The following is a 19,922-nucleotide window of genomic DNA, read 5'->3' as shown; positions in this document are numbered from 1 at the left end:
ATGAGTGAGAAGTTTCAACCCTTTGGGTAATGAGACAATGACACAGTTCCTAGTCTATCTCTGGATTGAGGACAGATGACTATAATTGTTCTTTATCTCATAGGGACAGCTTGGCTCGACCCGCTTTCAATCAGCGTGGTGACACCAAAGAGGGAAACACAAACACGCAGGGGTCAGGGCGCGAGGAGCGTGACTCGCAAGCACCGCCAGGCTAACACACTTGTAGTTCAGCTTAGTTAAGGTCAATGTCCTGCTTTAGGAAATGTGTTTTACCAATGAGGATATAGCATTACACGTGCATAATGAGGTTGGACTTGAGTTGTAAGAGTTGGATTTTAGTCTAAGTGACACAAACACATAGATGGGCACATTCATACACACCTGGCAAACTCGTGTGGGTGCCATTAATGTGTTATTCATGACTTATTCAGGGCTTGCAACTCTAAGTTAAGGACTCATGGTTTGAACAACCTGTCCCAACGCTGCGTATAGTGTAGTGCATTCTTAAAACGATGCAAGCGGCGTGAGGCTGTCCCTCCCTGATCACAAGCTAGCTGCCTAGCCTCTGTAGATACCATGAGTTGATGACGCTTGCAAATATGGCTTAATTTTAAAATTAGAAAGCACATATTATAGGCTGACAAAAGCGCCTCAGTACAAAAATATTATGGTTTATTTTCATGTTTCGGTGACAGAAAGTGCAGTGAGCAGATTAATGCACAGCCACATATTGGAAGATGTGATGTGATGGTGCTCCATCTGTCGCCAGAGGAGAAAGATTAGAGTTCTTATGTTATCAGCATTCGTGGTCGGTGCTCAGTGCACCACGGCACTCTTGACGCTTTAATGATAGGAGGGTTTAGAATAACTGGCACCATAAATTCAATTACCATGGGAGGAGATAACATATTGGCTTACTGTACCATGTTGATCTTGTCCAAGGCGAGCCCAGCGTAAGTAATGGCTCAGTGATATTAGGTGAGAAGCCGAACAGAACCAGCAGCAGTTTAACTAGAGGCCAGGGGCGTCTGTAAACCCTCTCGCTGACATCGATAGTTTCTGCTTTTCCGATCTCTGCTCTGAGCTTCATGGCACCTCCAGACGTCAGCAGCAAGAAAAGTTATTTTGACCCGCTTGAGGGGCTACAATCAGGCAAATAGGTGTTACTTGTTGAGAGCGACTGACGCACAGAGCAAGGCTGTTAGAGAGTTGGCGACCCTGGATTCTAAATAATGATAATAATAACAGCTGCATTACCATAATAATGACATTTCAAGGTCTGATTACACTACAGTGTTAATGAGGTCTGGGTCTTCAGTTTCACACTGTAAACTGGATTGTGTTCAGTCCTCATGGAAACTGGCAATCAGAGACTCAAACATAGTATGCATTAGAAACTGACTGATAAAAGAAAGTCCGGCATTTTAAAATCTTAGTTATGTTAAAGTACAAAAGTTTTAGCATGAAAATATTCTTAAAGTGCCAAAAGTAAAAGTCCAGAATGGCCCATTTCAGAATGATATATATTTATATTGTATTGCTGGATCATTTTAACATTGCAGCTGGTGCAGTTGCAGTTCATTGTAATTATTTTATATACAGTTGGTGCGATAAATCTGTGATAAAACATCATTATTTGTTCACAATAGTAGATTTATATTTTTTATTAATAATGTGACTGGTTAAGTTATTGATTAAATGTAGTTTGGGAGTGAAAAAGTACAATATTTTTATGAAAAATTTGGTGGAGTGGAAGTATAAAGTAGCAGAAAATGGAAATACTCAAGTAAAGTACAAGTTACGTAGAATAATATTTACAGTACAGCACTTGAGTAAATTGTACCTCACATTCTGTCACTGGTTATTCAAAATCTTGACTAAATTATTCAAATATGTGTTTTCAGTGGACATGATTGCTTGTAATCAGTTTGGATATTATACTGGCCCTTCGCAGGCCTTGTTGTGATTTGTGTCTTCCTCTCTTGTGCTTTGGCTTTTTGAACTGGCATCGGTCTCGTGTTTCGTCGCCAAACTGTGGCGTATTGGCTGCGCTGAGTGTTGTGGCCTCCAGTGCAGCTCTGCCTCTGAGGAATGTTGATATAACCAAAACCAACGCCTCAGATTGAGTGTTTACATTGTTTGAGGGGATTAAACTGAACTTTGGGACGCTTACTTGACGTAGGTGGTGTTTTATTAGTTGTATTATCCATCCTGTCTTTTGCAGCAGGTGCTAGTTGTCATGAATTCAGAAGAATTTGAAACTTTAACTCACCGTTATGTGGTATTACGTGATATATTCTTGTAAGTCCATGTGAGCGTGCAGAGCTCTCTGTGCTCCCCATTCATCTTTATTTTCTCCTCACAGCACACTGAATATCACCTTCACAGCCAGGTGGAGAGGCAGGACTGCACCTCTGAATGAAGCAGCAGCAGAGAGAGAGAGAGAGAGAGAGAGAGAGAGAGAGAGAGAGAGAGAGAGAGATGTCCAGCATCTCTTTTTTTCCCCCCATAGTGTTTATTTATTCACACCCGGAGTGAGAAGGGCCTTACAGAGCAACCTGGAGAGTTTCCTGTGTAGTGTGTCAGACTGTTTAGAGCAAAATGCGGGAGAGATCTGAAGTCAGAGAGAGATAAAAAGATGGTGGACTGGGGAGTTATGGGAGTGAACGGCAGAGTGAGAGAGTCTGAGAGCAAAAATCACAGGGCGTGAGAGGGAGGGAGTGGATTAGAGAGAGACTCAGCTGAGGTTCAATCCAACCAGCAAAGGCGAGGATAACCAGGCCTGCTTTATGTTGGATGATGCATTGCCTCAGAAATAATTGTAATAAACAGTATTATTGTGATTTTGAGATAACCTTAAGCCATCTAATTCAATGATAAGTACACCCTTGCAATGAACTTTAATTTCTTAAGAATATTACAACCCGATCGCCAGAATAAATGTTGGCAAAGAAGATTTCTGCAAAAACCACAGATAAGTTAAAACTGGGCGTTTCTTTATGTCGCAACTTTACATCTGTTTAGATTGAATTTTCTGTGCATATGCCCTGCTTGGATTTAGGCACAAAACCACTTGGTTAGGGTTCAGAAAACTTCATGGTTTGGCTTAAGAATACCTATTATTGGTTGCCATGATCACTGATGGAGATGGTCTGACTCATGGAAAACAGAAACTGCTGGAAATGGAAATTAAACACACTTTCTTTTCACGTGACAAAAATGGCCAACGATTTTAAGTGCCCATAAAAATATCCAGTGGTGTGTCTGAACCGCGGTCGGCCGTTTCGCAGCCCTGTCGGCTGTAACAATGCCCCCTCTGTCCCCTCCGTCTCCTGATGTGAATGTCAGGTAATAAGCATTTAATGTGAACGTGATATGCTATGTTTGCTACAAATGTCAGCCTCGGCTGTATCGGCGGTTTGCAGAAAACGTTAACTGCTGACATCATATCCTGGCGACTGGGCTGAATGTACAGACATTGTTATTGGAAAGTGGAAAAAGCATGAAAGTATCCTGAAGAGATAAAACATAAAATAAAACCATGCTACCAAAACAATCAATAAAATGTGGAAAAAAAACCCAAAATATACAATGAAAGAGAAAACAGTCTATATTGTTGGAGGAAACCCTGCTTGTCTTTCTGGCAACATGTTGGCTGCGGTGCTGATGACAGTCTGATGTAAACAAACACACAACGGGCAACATGGAGGTCTGCAAAAATGATCGAGGTCGCGCACAATGATTGATGCTTCCTATGGAAGTGAAAGATAAAGAAGTGATGTGAATGATGACCTGATTACGACATAGACTTGGCAAGAAACAATCCGCGGTGTGTGTTGTTCAGCGTGGGCGACGTACAACAGCACAAAGGCAGCCTGGACACTCTGAAGTCTTCACATACCTGCTCACCGTGACCTGACAAAAATATCTGACGCTTCCTCCATGAATGAGGCATCTTATTTGGATTTTTATGAACACTATGCTTACATTATGGTATTGTTATGGCATGTATCTGTGTTTTTGGATAATATTGGCAGGGAGAAATAGGTTCTGATGGGGAATATTCTTCTTTCCTGATGTTATTTCTGGCTACAGCTTCGATTAAGTGTTTTGTCGATTGATTTATAGTTCAAGATTATAGTTTATAGTTCCAGCTTTTTAAATGTAAGGCCGTGCTGCTTTTCTTTGTAATTCACAAGAGAAAATTGAGAGTGTTTGTGTTTTGGACTGTCGGGTGGACAAATGAGCAATTTTGAAGGTGTCACATTGGAAATTGTGACAAATTAAATATTGCGACGACAACGACAATAATTGTTTTCCCACAGGAAATACAGGATGTGCTTTGGCCTGAAAAAAAAAAAAAAAACTTGATGGAATTACTCGAACATTTTCATATCTGTGACATTTTAAAAAAGTTTGCGAGAAAAAGATTTGCCTGACATTTCCGCCGAGACATCGCAAGAGTGAGAGTGGTACAGTTAAAAGACATTAGGTAAGTGAAGGAGAGCTGCGAAACAGAGAATGAGGGAGAGAAAAAAGAAAAAAAAGAGAGAGAAGCAGAGAGAGAGAGAGTTGTGGGAGTGAGTGTAAAGCGAGTGGGAGACTGAGAGCGAGCGAGAGAGCGGTGGAGAGGGAGGCTGTGAGAGGAGGCTGCTGTACAGCTATAACAGGCGAACGCAACTTTGCTATTGGCCGGCGCCTGAATGGTTTCAAGCTGTTCCTGTCATTCATCGCTATTTACTTGAGTCCAGTCCATTCAGAATCTTTGGGGGGAAATCCTCACCACACTGAGATGCAGGAGATAAACAGTCTCTTTTTCAACGCCCCTGACGCGCTCTGAGACATTTCAACAATGAAAATCAAACCGTCTAAATGTGCCGTTTACTCTGTGTTTTCTATCTGGTTGCGAGCAACATGGTCCAGGTCTCCTCAGGGGCTTAAAGTGAGTCAGCATTCAGGTTCGTACAAGTTAATGTAAATGAATGACAGGGACATCTTGAGGCCGTTCGCGCTACTGCTGGCCTGTTCCACGCCAGTGATGAACACGGATGATGACCAAAGTACCAGACACAAAAGAGTCATTTGTTGTTTTTTATTGTGAATTTATCGTGCGGTTATTATTAGCAATCTGTTAGTCCTGACATGTATGCCTGTGTGGTTTTTTTTCGTCTTTGCCAATGTTGGTTTATTGTTGCAACAAGAATTCTGAAATTTTGTCAGGGAGATCAGGACAGAAGGAAAAGGCCGCGTGTACGAGAAACAAAAAAAAAAACAAAAAACGAGAGATCAGGCTTACATGTCAGGTAGAGATGCATTTGAATTTAGATTTGGAGAGGCAGAGAGAACATCACAGAGATCTGGGAAACAAAAATAGAAGAACAGAGTGTGAGAGAAGATGGAGGAGTGAGAGGGAATAGGAGAGAGGTGAATGGTAAAAATGTGATTCTAGGACAGATAATTTTTTTTTTTTTTTTTTAATCCCGCGTAGAGAAAAACTGAGGATGAAAGGGTAAAGAGTGACAGCTTAAATACAAAAGGGAGGAGACGGGAGGAACAGAGAAGGAGATAAAAAAGGTTTGGTGGGGGGGGGGGAGAGGAAGAAGAGGCCAGAGAGGGAGCCAGAGAGCGAAGGGGTGGGGGGGCTGAGAAACAGATGGGCAGGAGGACGAGGAGGGGAGAGATGGATGGGAAAGGGGGAGGTGGGGGTTTGAGAGGAGGCTGCCAGGAGTTAGTGTCAAAAGTTGGACTTCATTGGGATTCATGGCGGGGTGACGGCCACATCGACTCCTCCCTCCCCCTCAGGAATATTGCATTTCCCTTGTTTTCTTATCTCGAGGTCAGCTCATCGTGGAGCTGACATCTACAGTATATCTGCACACACCGGAGTTTCTCCTTACTGTTGAAGGATGGGCTCAGAAGTCTGTCATTAACGCAACATTCACACGCTATAGGTAAGGAGTAGCTGCAGTCATCTCCTCCTCTCCACACTGGCTGTGAACCGATGCCTTTGAAGCAGGACTCGTTTTAAGTTCCCGTGCCAAATTTGCTCTTAAACCAGCAGAGTGGGACTTATTACATGTAAATGAACGTCCATTATATTCCTCGTCCCTGCCAAATGAGTTTACAGAATGCTGATTAAGCCCAAAACCAGATTAACATTTCGCATTATGCTACGCTGGAGTTTTAATATCTGGAGTCTGCGGCGACTTTCTCGCCGTGTGTTTTACATCAGGAGCGACTGTAGCGGCCACAGCCAACAGTGTAGCGGTGCCTGCTGTATGTTGTCATGAGCACGTCGACAGTGGTTGTGTAATTACTCACGCTTCCAGGAGGGGGAGACAAAGTGTATCGCTGCGGGTTTAATCTGAAGCTTAAAAAGGGAGTTCAGGACTCTTAACTCACCAAATCATGTTGCTGTCTTTTTATTTGCCGGATGACCTCTTTGTGTTTCCTCAGACAGTGCTTTCTGAACCACAGGAGGGCAGTGCTGTCACATGTACTCTAGGTTTTGGTTGTGCTATGCTAGCAGCTAATGCCTCAAGACACTAGCCATTGAGTCACGCCACTCTCGCAGCTCCCTCTGTGGCTGCAAGAGACTTTTTACAACTTTTTTTCACATGTGCAGCACTCCTCCCCAACAAGTATGACTAGACTTTGATTTGCAAAAATCAGTGGGCTTTCCCTTTAAGTTGTCAATACGCTTCTGTGAAACTACCTCTGGTAGGAGCGCCACGGACGGTTTTCGTAACTTTCTGAAGTTGACAATCGTACCTGCTTCACTCAACTCCTTCCACCACTTTTTGTGTGAACAACCGAAAGCAACACCATGAATTTCTTTGAGGACAGACGCTCCTGAAGTGTGTGGTATTGCACTGTTTGTATGAGTTAGCGCGTCTTGCCTCTCACTGTGACAGCAAGCTTTTGTATGAAATATGTTAGCTGTGTTTCTAAGCGTGGTGTCCAGGGTCGAAATCAAGTTGCACAGACATTATTTTAGTTTCTGCTTGCATATTAGTACTTTCCAAGGGTACAGGAACTTTGGGGGTGGGGCTTCGGGGGTCTGCTCAAGTACTCGCATTTTATGTCAGCCACCATTTTGAAAAGCCGTAAACCAGTTTCTTTTTTTGTTCATTGTTTTTTTGACATATCAACATGGAGATACGGGAGAAAGCATACCACCAACGGATCGACGATGATCATTGTTGTAGAAGGAGGCGTCGAAATGATGTAAACAACGGGCTGAAGGAAACTTGTGGTTCCTTGAAAAAGTTGTTAAAAAAGTTGGTGCTATGGGTGCAAACGCAGTTTTTCGTTCCTTGCCTTTGCAGTGTAGTTTCCTTCAGGACCAGATCACTTCACAGCCAGTATGGAGAGGAGGAGTGATTGCAGCGATCTGACACACTCCTAATGTACACGCAGTACATATGGCGTGTGAGAATTGTATTAAGAGAAGAAAAATAAAAATGGAACCAGTCCAAGATAACGGCTCCTGCGAGTGTTAAAACACAGATTAATTCCTGCACAGCGATACATCGATGGTATATTTGGTACCTTTTGATCTGTCTGACAATGTTGCAGAGCTTTGGATTACTGCATACGTACTCAGTGCCAACTTACGCTCACGGTGTGTGTGTATATATAGTTAGAGATGGAAAGAGAGAAAGGAGAGGGGGAGGGATGGAGAGACAGAAACAGAGGGAGTAAGAGAGTGAGAGGGAGGTACAAGTCAGTATTTCATGGATGGCTGTGTTGCTATGGGAACAAGATGTGGGCTCCCTATTCCCAAAAAAGTGTCCTCCTTCCTTCCTCCCTTCCTTCCCTTCTTTCCCTCTCTCTGTCTCTCGTCACTTCATTTCTCTCTTCTTCTTCTTCACGGCGTCCGCAGCATCTCTCTCCTCTCTCCCTTTCCCCCCCGATCACATCCCACCACATGCCTCCTCTCTCTCTCTCTCTCTCTCTCCCTCCCTCGCTCTCTCAATCTCTCATCCTCTCCTCTGTCATCCATCCTTTCCCCGCCCACTCATTCACCTCTCTCTCTCCCTCTCTCTGTCCATTCTCTTCCTCTCCTCCTCTTCTTCTTCCTCGCTCTTCCCCAGATTCCCTCTCTGTCCTCCCCTCTCTGCCTCCTCTCTTTCCATCCCTCTCTTTCTCTCTCTGATCCCTCTGTCTCTTTAACACTCACTTATATTCTATTCTTTTCTCGGTTGTCATGGCAATAGGCTGGGGGCGTGAGGGAGCGAGCGCGAGCAAGCGAGCGGGAGTGGGTGTTTCGGAAGTGACATCTCTTGGGCAGTAACCTTGTTTCCTGTGTGGTGGAGTTGGGGGCGGATTCAAGGCGCTAGCAGCGCAGCAACAGTGACGCCGTGTGGACGCTTTGGGTGAGCAATGGGGAACCCGGGACGCGCCGCGTGAGGGCTGGGTGAATGATCTGATAGGTGAGATACTCTCTCTCTCTCTCTTTCTTTCCATCTCTCCCACTCTCTCTCCTTCTCTGCCACACACACAAACACACATGTCCGTATACACACACACACCTTTACCCTCATCCTCCCCTCTTCTCGCCTCTCCTTCATGGTTGAAGTGGATTCATTGTAGCAGGTGAAATCAAAAAGGGATCAAAGCTTTTGCCAGGCAGTTCTTTTTTCTTTTCTTTGCTTTTTTTTTAACACATGTAGTGCTCTCAGTCTGACACACAGACAGCACACACTTGTAGACATAGGTAGAAAAACACATCAGCTCACATGTGTAGTAGCAGCTGGTCTTGTACGTGCTTTTGTTGTAATTGGGAAGTGATGTTTTTTTACTCCAGACGACAGATTTTCAGCTCTGTAGTAGCCCTGAAGAGAGCGTATTGTACTCAGAAATGGAGTGTGATATGGAGGGGAGGTGCGTACAGTTCTGAGAGAAGGTGTGGATTGTACTGAAGAGGAGGATAAAGTGCTGATGGAAGGTAGGTATTAATGCTCGGGGCAAAGGGATGCATACGGACTCTGGGGGGGGGGCACTGTGACTTTGCTGTGCAATTTATTTGAGTGGTAGCAACCTGATCTCAGGGTGTAATTGGAAGCTGCATTAATTAATTGTTCTCGCCACTTGGGGTCAGGAAAACTCCACTGCAAGCTGAAAAGCTTCACCTCTAACATATTTCCCCCCTTATAATATGGCTGGAGCTAATGACTTAGCAAACAGATGACTGTTCACACATCCTGCAGCCACGAAGCGGCATAAGCATTTCTTTAGAGTTGTGTGTCTGGACTTTTTCGCTGCTATATGCTCAACTATGTTTAGCTACTACTTTAGTTACTAACTTTACCTGCAAGTAGTGCACAGTGGGTCTATCAGGGCCTTTTGGTTTGTTTTGCCAAATCAGTGAGGCCAAGAATGTATTTACGGATCTGATGATCTGTAAAAATGATCATAATACGTTTAAAGCAGTTAAGTGCACAGATGACCTGAGTTGAAGTATCCTAAAAGGCATCAGGAGACAGAAGTTGGTAGATTTATTCTTATTGTATAGAGCCAAAACTGTGCCATCATGCATGGATCTTTTAGTTTACACAACAGAGCTTCACTGATGTTAGCACATACTCTAATGATTAGTTTTTTATTGCTGACTATTAACGATTATTAGGTCTACCAGGTTTCAGAAAATGCTGAAATTGTCTACCAGTGTTTCCCACAACCCAAGATGACGTCCTCAGATGTCTTGATTTGTTTTTGTTTTAAAGAAACCAGAAAAATATTTAAGAACCTGAAATCAGGTGAATTTTGACATCCAAAAATAAAAAGTTACATACAAATTTACTAGTTGACAACTAAGTTGACTGTTATTGAAGCCAGGAGTCACTGGAGGGGACACTAGATCTAAAATGTAAAACTACAATGTCTGTTTCACACTAACTACACTTTGATTCTATCCGACAGTTTGCTGACTTTTTGGGAAAATAATTAAATGTCTTTGCCACAACATTACAAAGTGTAGTGACAGATGAATCGGACGCGAAGACATATCTGTCCTCTGGCCATGAATAATGAGAGGATGAAGAATGGCAGCGTCACTCGATGTCTGCTTCGGCTCATGCTGCTCTGATATCACTTTATGTAAGGGAGGACTTTGTTCTGCTGTTTAGGATGTGCAGAATCAGTAGGCTGTATCTATGACCCAGATCAACGCCTTAAAATACAAATAAACTGACCTAGATATGAGACAAAACACAGAAGAAAATGCTGACTGAAAGTGTTTTTTCGTGTGTCATGATTTATTTAGTTCATAGTAGATTCTCGTCGGCTGTTGGTGTCATAAAACCGACACGTGATGACTTCAGCAAACTATCGCCATAAATAGTAAAGCAGCAATCGCAGTAACAGACGTTTAAGTGTCAAATGAACATGTCAAAGTCCACATTACACCGAGTGTAATTACAGAAAAAAAAACAAACAAACTACCCTTTATAATGTGATCATTAAAATGACGTTAAGTAATCAGCTGTAACTGCAGCAACACAGATAAAACTTATCTCCTACTCAAGTCTGACACCGCCTCCGATTCCGCCAGCACCCCTGAGTGATGTTAGCCTGTAATTGGCACAAATAAAGTCACATTTTCACAATCGAGATCCCTAATTAAAGTCGAGAACCAACACAAATGTCTGGTGTAGAGGTAGTGTCATGATGCAAAGTGCTGTAATGGCGCCGCCGCTTGTCATTTTCACCGCTGATTGCTCGTCAGGCCGTACAGTACTTCATCTTTGAGCTATTTGGGGAGCAGTTGTGGCGGGAGGTGGCGAGACTGCGAGCGCGTTAAATTGCTCGCGCTGGATATTGAGTTTTGAAAGCCAGAGGTCTCACCACCCTGTGAGGTAATCGGTGAGTAATTGGTATTGATCAACAAACCTATCAACCCCCTGCAGACATATTTAGCTAACTTTGTGCTATGGAGCAGAAAGAATATACTGATTACCTTTTAATGAAGCAAATTCCTTATTATTTGTTTTTCTCCTACAATGGCCAAAATTAGTACAAGTCTAATCAGCCGGAGTTTCTCCTTCGCAGCACATCGCCTAAGTTGAAGGCCTGACCAGTGTGCTTGTTCAGCGAGAAGCCTCGTACTTCAGGGCCTCGGTGACCCCGCTGCTGACACTTGACATCCCCCCCCTTGACTCAGCACTGACGGCAGCCTACTGTACTGCACATATGCAGCACTCTGACTCACCGCTCGTCAAACTGCAGCACTGCATCTTCTCACCGCCGTCCATATATTCATTCTCGAAGCAAAGCAACATCTGTATTCCGCTGGCATGTCTTCCAGTTATCCTTTTGGAAGGCAGTATTATGGAATACTGGTGCAGTCGAGGTCACAGTAATGACATGCGTGCACACACACACACACACACACACACACACACACACACACACACACACACACACACACACACACACACTGTGTTGTGCCTTCTTGCCTAGAAAGTCAGATGCTTTGGTCCGCCATGCTTGCAGTAGTACATTATCTGCCCCGGGCGGCCCGGGGATATTGCAAGCTTTATTTTTAGCGCTGTTTGGGAGCTCAGCGATGTGTATAAATCAACATTAGGCCTGTCGGGTCCCAGTAATGACAACGTTGACTAAGGCTGACCAGTCATCCGATTGGTGCATGGCACTCTTCTTTGTAAACTGCTAAGGATGGCAGAAAAGGGAAAAAAGAGCCCGCAGAGAGCGAAGGAGAGCGAGGAACAAAAGGCAGGGCAAAGAAAATACAGAGAGAAAGAGAGAGAGAGAGAGAGAGAGAGAGAGAGAGAGAGAGAGAGAGAGAGCGGGCTGGTGAGAGTGAATGAAAGACAGATGAGGTAGAGGAAGATGAGCGGAGAAAAGAGGCGTCTCAGCATTTCTGCTTAGTGCCAAATCGTTACAGTATATGTGCACCTTGTACGTACGAACGGACAGACATGAGAATGAGTCTGCTCATTGAAATTCTGTCCACTGCGCTTCACAGGCCCTTAATAGGCAGCCTCGGGGGTGGAGAGGTAGGCCTACAGTAGAGTAGCGCAGATTGGGCTGTGGATGACTCACGCTGCCATCCTCCAGTGAATATCTCAGCATCATGACTTCGCTGTGCACAGTTGCAAAGTTTGGAGTCGAGGGCTTGTAGGTGATTTTTTTGGAGAGAGGGCGAGCGTGCCACACAGCGCTTCATCTCCCCGAAGCCCCGTGAGAACGAGCAACAAGCCACAGTGCGCTTACTCAGCATCTATTACATCCATCTGCTTTAACGGGCTTGGCTTCGAGTTGACACGGACGCCCAGAACGAAGAAACAAAGCAGCACGAGAGCAGAATACGTCAACAGCGATACGTCCCCTCTTAATCATAAAATATACGGAGACGCTAACAGCCATAAAATGAAAGAGATTTGTTCGATGCAAGGAATAACACTTTCACAGTTTCCCTTTGCAACAGAAATATTTTGCCGTGCAGCCTTTGAAGATAAAATTACCAAACAACCTGCTGTGCAACAGAACAGCTCAGAGCATATTAATAGAGCGTAAAACCTTGTACCTTTAAAATGCTTTTTTTCCAGCTGTAAAGCTGCGATTGTTAGAGAAGTTTTTATGAGTTGCATCCAGTCCTGTCGTAATCTTTACGATTTATCACACAACGCTCCACAATACGTATATTCTGAGTTTTATGTGTGTTTGTGTGCAGGGTTTAAATGTGATGAACTAAAAAAAACACAACTGAAAATAAGCCGTTTGGGCTTTATTGTGTCAACGGTGTTTTGTTCTCGACTCCACTGCAGAACTGTATTAATCATCAGAAGCTCAAACTCTGTCAGTGTTGCTTCCAAAAGCATCATTTGAATTTCTACAGCAGAGACGAACATTACTGTGTCATAAAGAACATTGTATATTTATTCATTCATTTATATTATAAACTATTGTCAGTTTTAAATCTGAAAAATATGTAGATAAACAAATGCTACAACAACTAATTGATTTGTATTTTATATTTTATACCAGCAACTTTTTCGGTATTTGATGAATCAGATAAAAGAAAAAAAACAACATTGTTTGATTCCAACACCTTACATGTGAGTATTTTCTGGTTTCTTTACTTCACTATGACAGTGAACTGAATATATTTTTCACATTTTACAACCCAAACACTTAATCAGTTAATTGAAAATGAAAGTAATCATTAGTTGCAACCCTACATTAATCACTTAAAGGATACTTCCTCCAATATTCCACATTCACTCAGTAGCTACGTTGCATTGTGGGTTATGTAGGCGCCAGGCAATTCATCAGATTACATGGCGCTTCCTCTGGAACAACAAAGTGCTTCATTCCACTGTTTCTGACACATGCAGTCGTACTCCTCAAGACACACTTTAATGTGTTAAACTAGTGGAGTTAACTTGAGGTCATTTCTGAGGCTAAAGTGCCAAATGCTGGATCGTTACATGACCTCATATGTGAATATTTGCTGCTTTTTGTTGTCATACATCACAAAAAACTGAAGATTTTTAGGTCTCGGGTTGTCAGTCAGACTAAACGAGAGATTTGACAACGTCACCTTGTGCTTGTAATGGATATTGGTCACTGTTTTCTGACTATAGACCAAAAACAAGCAAATAATCAAGAAAATAAATGGCAGATTAATCAATAATGACAGCAATCCTTAGTTACAGCCTCAGAGATCCCTGGGATTAGGCTACTCCACATGGAAAATAACAAAGTAAGGTAAAAATTAATTAACCAGCTGTCAAAAATTCCCTAAAAGAATTATGTACTTTTGGTGGATTATAGAATTATGTCATGCAACATGATTCAATCTCGCTCCCTGTCTTTGTACTGGTGTTGAAAACGGAGACAAAGCCTCTGCAGAGGATATCGTGACCCTTTAGTGAAGCCCCCATCACAGTGGCCCATATTCATGGCCCTGGAGTCTTTGTCCACCCAAATGACTCATATTACATCATATTATCTTAACGCGCCCCCCCCAAGAACAATACGCATCTGTGTATGTGCAACTTTTCGTGACTGGACCAAATGGTATCTGAGTGTTCAGAGCGATCATCCCACATCAAAACGAGGCGTGTATTTTATTCAGAAAAATCATCCATTAGTCTGATTGAAGGGCCCTGGAGCGAGACACCAAACCTCCCCCCCTCCTCAGCGAGATGAGAACTGTGTGACCGCACGTGAGTCCGTGTTTGACAGAATTCAGATCCTTGCTTCATGGACTCCGCTCTGCATGCTTCACTCCTTCCCGTTCCTTGAATCGTCCATATTAATTAGCTGCGCTTGTTTAGGCGCTCATCTATATTTCAGCAGCTTGATTCATAATTCAAACAGGAACTTGAAAGATCAACTGAGTTGTTATTTTGCCACAATTAGATGATTGCCTGTTGTGCTTTTTTGTGTTGTGGCTGGGGAGGAGTGGGGAAGCACCGTAGCCGTCAGCTTCTCTCCCGTCAAGAGCCGGGAAGGAATCTGAGAAGTGATGATGCCGTAAAATAATCCGTCATGACATGTTGTGGTGCTGCATTGTGGGCGACATGGGGACTGTTTGTGGCTTAGTTTCAAGAGGAGAGAGTGCAGCACCTCGGTCAGTCATCTTGTCAAACACAAGAACAGAAGGTCGGCGGCCACTGTCAGGGATTCAACTGGAGGCCACAGCTTGGATTTACTGTTGTAAAATATGTGTCGGCTTTTCTGTGAGAATGTGTGAAAATGTGTGTGTGTGTTGTGTGTGTGTGTGTTCTGGCCTTGTAGTACAGCCCGCAGATGTTGCAAGTGTGAATCTGGCTTTGGTGTGAGCCCCTGGGGGAATGTTGCTTCGACTGATTCACACACTGCAGAAGTCTTTCTCAACTTGTTTACCCCAGGATTTGTTTTCAAGTGTCCTCAATGTTTTCCAGGCTAAGGACCCGTTAGCTGATGGAGAGATGGAGCAGAGACCCCCTGCTACATTCAGTATATTGTAAAGACAACAATCATATGTAGGGTGGGCTATAGAGCCATGTATAAACAATGTTAGCGTATGGTTAGCTTAGCTTGCTCACAGGATTGCATGAGGAATCATGACTGCTAACTAGGTTGTGTGAATTAAATTAAATGTTATTTGTCATTAAAATATTATCAAACAATAATTAGGCAGCTGCAGTGACTCTCAGGATCCTCTAGGGGTCCCCGATCCTACATTGAAGATCCAGGTTTTAAAGGGACAGCTCACCCCAAAATCAAACATATATATTTTCACTCTTCCCTGTATTTTTATTTTTCCTTTTTTTTAAAAATTTTTTTGGTGGTAGTTGCCAATAAGATTCGACATTAGAGACGTCTGGCTTCTCTGAAAAGTAGATGTTTTCCAAGTTACGCAAGATGCACAGGCCTTAATGTGAGCAGTTTCATGGAAGAACTATTTCCTTTTCCTAACAGCAGCATAACACTGCGCTGAAGAAATGTCAGCATCAACTCATGGATGAAAAGCTCGTCCACGTGGCAGCGTGGGATGTGAAAATTACTTGGGTCTTTTTCAGGACGTCACGTTAGCTCGCTTAGTTAGCCTAGTTAGCTAGCTGCTCCTTCTGCACAGTGATATGTAAAGAAAATAGTTCCTATGAAACAGTTAAAATTTCAGAATTATTTTTGAGTAACCGTGTTGTGATTTCTGGAAAAACATATTGAATCTTCTAAATGTATTTTTTAGGCGCTCTGAGCACCACAGATCGAATGTCATCTAGTTCTGTTTTTTCTGAGGGAAGGCAGATATTTCTACATCTGATATCTCTACAATTCTGCAGCTCACACCTAAATAATTCTAGATGGATAAATTAGCAAGAGCGACAATATGTATTTCCATTTTTGTTTACAGAGCAACTTATTCATGAATCTCCCCGCCTGGACCAGATCATGTAATCTTGATGCAAGTGGAGTGATGATTTGCCTCATACGGAGATTCTGTCATCTATTTTTTTATTTTGAATATAAACCAAAGTTTAAAAACAAGTACAATTGATTCAGCCTGCTGGCAGTGTTTGAAGACAGTGTATTGTAGCTGACTGCTTCGCAGCCATGTTCCACTGGACTGTTTGTAAAGAGTGGAGAGTCTTTGAATTCCAGCATCAGGCAGCATAAAGTGTGAGAACTGCCCCAAGACGTTTGCCTTTGTATTCGTAGCTGAAAACTATATAACCAAAATGCTCGGTGGCGTAAACTGGAGCGTGTGAGAGATGCTGCGGTTGCCTTTTGCTTCATGGAAAAGCAATAAAAAATGTCAAAATCTTAAACAGAGATGATGAATAAGGAGCATTAAGAGAAGGGAGAGGAGGTGCAAGGTCAGTATTCCAACAACAGGAGAAGACTTTTAGGTTTTTGAACTGTTCACATAGAGAAGGATGGAGCACAAGAACAAAAATCTTTAAAATGCATTTTTATGTTATATTATATGGAATTATACTTTCCAGAAAATTGTGCTTTAATCAAATTTTCTGCTAGAAAAAACGGCTTGCAGGGATTGTATTTAACATCGGAAGCAAACATTATTATTCTTTGCCTTTGGTGTGTTTCCTTAAGTTAAAACATAAATTAAAACTGTGCAATAAGGCTGGAAAACTTAGACAGTAGTGAAGGAAGAAAAGACAAAGAGCCTCATTTACCAAAGGTCCTGAGCCACATTTTTCACTTAAGAGGAAGTCAAACAGCTACCTGGGAGAAATCCATATTAATGTCTCCAATACTCTGTGATCAATTTCTTAAATTATCCAAGGCGCAGAGCCCTAAGATATAATTTTAATTTTTTTTTTCCCAGGTCTTCATAAATGATCCTCGGAATCAAGGATAACGTCAAAGATAATTTGCACCCCCGCCGAAGAGATTACAGTTTCATTCCTCCGTCCGTCCGTCTGTCTCTCAGCAGGATATTTCAGGAAACCTTGGAACAGATTTTCTGTTGAGTTTGGTGGACGGGGCAGCCTCAGGCCAGAGAACAGATGATTAGATTTTTCTGGTGGAGTTGGATCCGGGACTTCTTCAATTAGACGATTATCACTTTTTAGCTGTGAGTGTGACCATAAAACTAACAGGGTGTGTAACCAAAGGGTGTGTTTGCAGTGTCGCAGTCAAGTGCCTTTGTCTTTTAAACGAAGCAGAAAGAGTGAGGCGAGCTGTGTGTTGGATCGTTTCCAGATATCTTTCTGGCACGTTACACCCAGGACCCAAGTTTTTACAAGAACACAAAAACTGCCTGTTCTTTTTTAAAATCCTTTTCATGTAAACAGGATTGAGTTTATAGAAAACAAGGGGCCAGCGGAAGACATTTACTCTGAAAAGTGAGCCAGTGTGAGGTGATTTAGGAAGGTGTGGGTAACTGGAGCGTTGATGTGGGTCCAACTCTTGTTCATGAAGCATGTCCAGCTGTTTTGGACTCAAACTGCTCCAACAAGCTGCCCAGAATCATCTGTATAGATATTTATATATTTTGTGAGAATTCAGCTACTCTCATTATATCACTACGTGTGTGTGTGTGTGTGTGTGTGTGTGAATGGGCGTAGGTAATCTAAAGATTTTAGATCTTGATTGATCTTAATCACAATCTACTTTTCACCTGTATAGTAGTGATTATGGTGTTTCATGTCCTCTTACTACCTTGTGCTAAACTTCGCGTAACCTAACTGACCAGCAGATCTGCGCTACCTGAACTTACCTGTGCAGTGATGTGAAAAGCTTGATGGCGATGCTGATTGGATGAATTACTTCACACAGCTCATTCTTCTTCTTCTTCCTCTTCTTCTTATATCGTGCTGTTATGTTGTTGGTCGGATTGCCCATCTCTCTTGTGCAAAGAGAAATATGCTTAATATTGTGGATGCAGAAACATTTGTGTCATTGTTTCAGTCTTTTATTGTAATTTTACCTGTTTTTTTTTTTTTTAAATGAGAGAAATCTCTTTCATGCCCAGACTTAGACGAAAGGATCAATACCAATAAGCTAAGTATAATTACTTGAAACAGGGTGAAATAGCTTACCTAGCTGTGTCCAAATGGTATAAATCCTGCCTCCCAGATCTTGTAAAGCTTCATGTATATTTTGTTTGACAAATGCAATCAAGAAACAAAATGTAAAAACAATGAATTGTGCTTTTTACGGGAAGATTATTTGCTGGACTTTTGCTGCCTTTGGACACAGTCAGGGTAGCTGTTTCACCGTCTAAGCTACAGTAACTGTTTCCTGGCAGTAGCTTCACATTTAAGTGAGTGATTATGATAATGGTATAAAAGTGGCATTGATCTTTTCATATAACTTATGGTAAAAAAATGTTAATTGAGCGTATTTTCTAAAAATGTCAAACAAATCCTTCAGACCAGATCATTTTTATCTTTGTTTTGTCAGTTTTTGAAGCTTCTTTGGTCCCACAGTTCTATTTATCTTCTTGCCAAACATCTTTCTCAAAAAATGTCTCTATAATAAGATTAACTATATTATTATTATTATTTATTACACCCCAGAATCTGCTTCTGTTTCTAGCATTGTCTTGCGCTGATGTCTCATGACCTCCTTCAGCCCGACCTGTCCAACACACTCAAATAGCTCATGACATCGATGTTATGAGGACAGGCATGTGTCACAGCATCACAGCCTCCTACCGATGATCCTAACTGACCTTATTTTTCCTCCCTATCTCTCCTATACTCCCTTCTCCCCCCCCCCTTCCTCCTTCTCTCCTGCCCAGATGCAAGGTGTGCCGTCCCCCCCTCCTATCATCATCACCATCATCGCTCCCACGCCCACTCCTTCCACGCTCCCTCCTACGACCGTCCCGCTCCCGAACGCCCCTCCTACGACCGTCCCTCCTTCGACCGATCCATCTACGACCGCCCTTCCTTCGACCGCCCCTCCTACACCCGCCCCTTGCACGAGCGCCCCATATACGACCGCCCCACCCACGACCGTCCTCACCACGACCACTGGAACCCCAATCTTCGCGTGAGCTCCGGAAATCAGCTCTACATGTTGGACCAGGAGGAGGTATTGTACTCTACACACTGGGAATACACTGATACTCTGGTTGAGTACAGACGGGACTTCATTTGATGAAATGGCCCGTTAGTGTTAGATAAACACAAAACTTAATAACCTTAATTTAACATGTGAAGAATATAGATAACATATTATTCCCTGTTTGAACTGAGAGAGGATTTTGCAGAGGACCCACTGCAGTAATATACTGAAGTATATTTCACATATTCTGACATCTAACAGATTTGATCACAATTAGATGATAGTTGATGCCAAGAATATTTCAAGGTCTGCCTGTCACTGTTTTGTTTTATGAACTTGTATTGTTCTGACATTTTGCCAAGTGCAGTCAAAACTTGACTGATTCTGCTTTCAGTCTGAAGTCAAGTCACAATTCATCCAATAGAGAGGTAACTGAAGATCAAGTCAAGGCCTCATTGTTGGCTGTGTGAGTCTGGCGTATACTGGATGAAGCTGAAAATGTTAAAACTTCATTCGTTTTCAGCCAATATTTGTTAATTTAGCAGTAGTTTCATGTTTCCGCTGTCATAACACAGCTGGGAAGCTTCACAGTGAAACCGTGATCTTCTGCCACTGCACCACTGGAATGTAACTGTTGGTGAGAGAGAGCTGTTTCTAAATTATTTTTATTCTAGTCTTAAATATCGTAACACCAATAATGAATAATTTAAACCATTTTAATATTGATTTTCCCACAATATTGATACTGACTCCAGCTTTGCTTTCTCACTGTTTATTCTCCTGGACAGCAAATCGACACACACATAACTCATATTATTCTGCATTTTGCTATGTTCACATCACACATTACAGGAGAGTTAAAGTTAAGGTAACTTTAAACTGCATTTCATGCATGAAACGTGCTACACAAATGATAATAATTATTA

At 42.5% G+C, this 19,922-nt stretch overlaps 1 protein-coding gene across 9 annotated transcripts in view; it reads left to right on the top strand.

Annotated features, from left to right (window-relative positions):
* Positions 1-19,922, top strand: part of syngap1b (synaptic Ras GTPase activating protein 1b) — a 158,481-nt gene that overhangs the window by 21,515 nt on the left and 117,044 nt on the right. For 8 of the 9 annotated variants that reach the window (XM_037074032.1, XM_037074026.1, XM_037074027.1 and 5 more), the window contains one exon: positions 18,728-19,023. In XM_037074032.1, coding sequence (XP_036929927.1) covers positions 18,728-19,023 — 296 coding nt within the window. Of the gene's footprint in view, positions 1-8,219; positions 8,436-8,809; positions 8,951-18,727; positions 19,024-19,922 lie in introns of all 9 variants that reach the window. The other variant, XM_037074023.1, reaches the window with a different exon arrangement.

The sequence above is a fragment of the Acanthopagrus latus genome, chromosome 17, assembly GCF_904848185.1.
Source record: "Acanthopagrus latus isolate v.2019 chromosome 17, fAcaLat1.1, whole genome shotgun sequence".
NCBI classification, from domain to species: Eukaryota; Metazoa; Chordata; class Actinopteri; order Spariformes; family Sparidae; genus Acanthopagrus; species Acanthopagrus latus.
The sequence above is the reverse complement of the archived record's forward strand: the minus strand, read 5'-3'. Positions and strand labels throughout refer to the sequence as shown.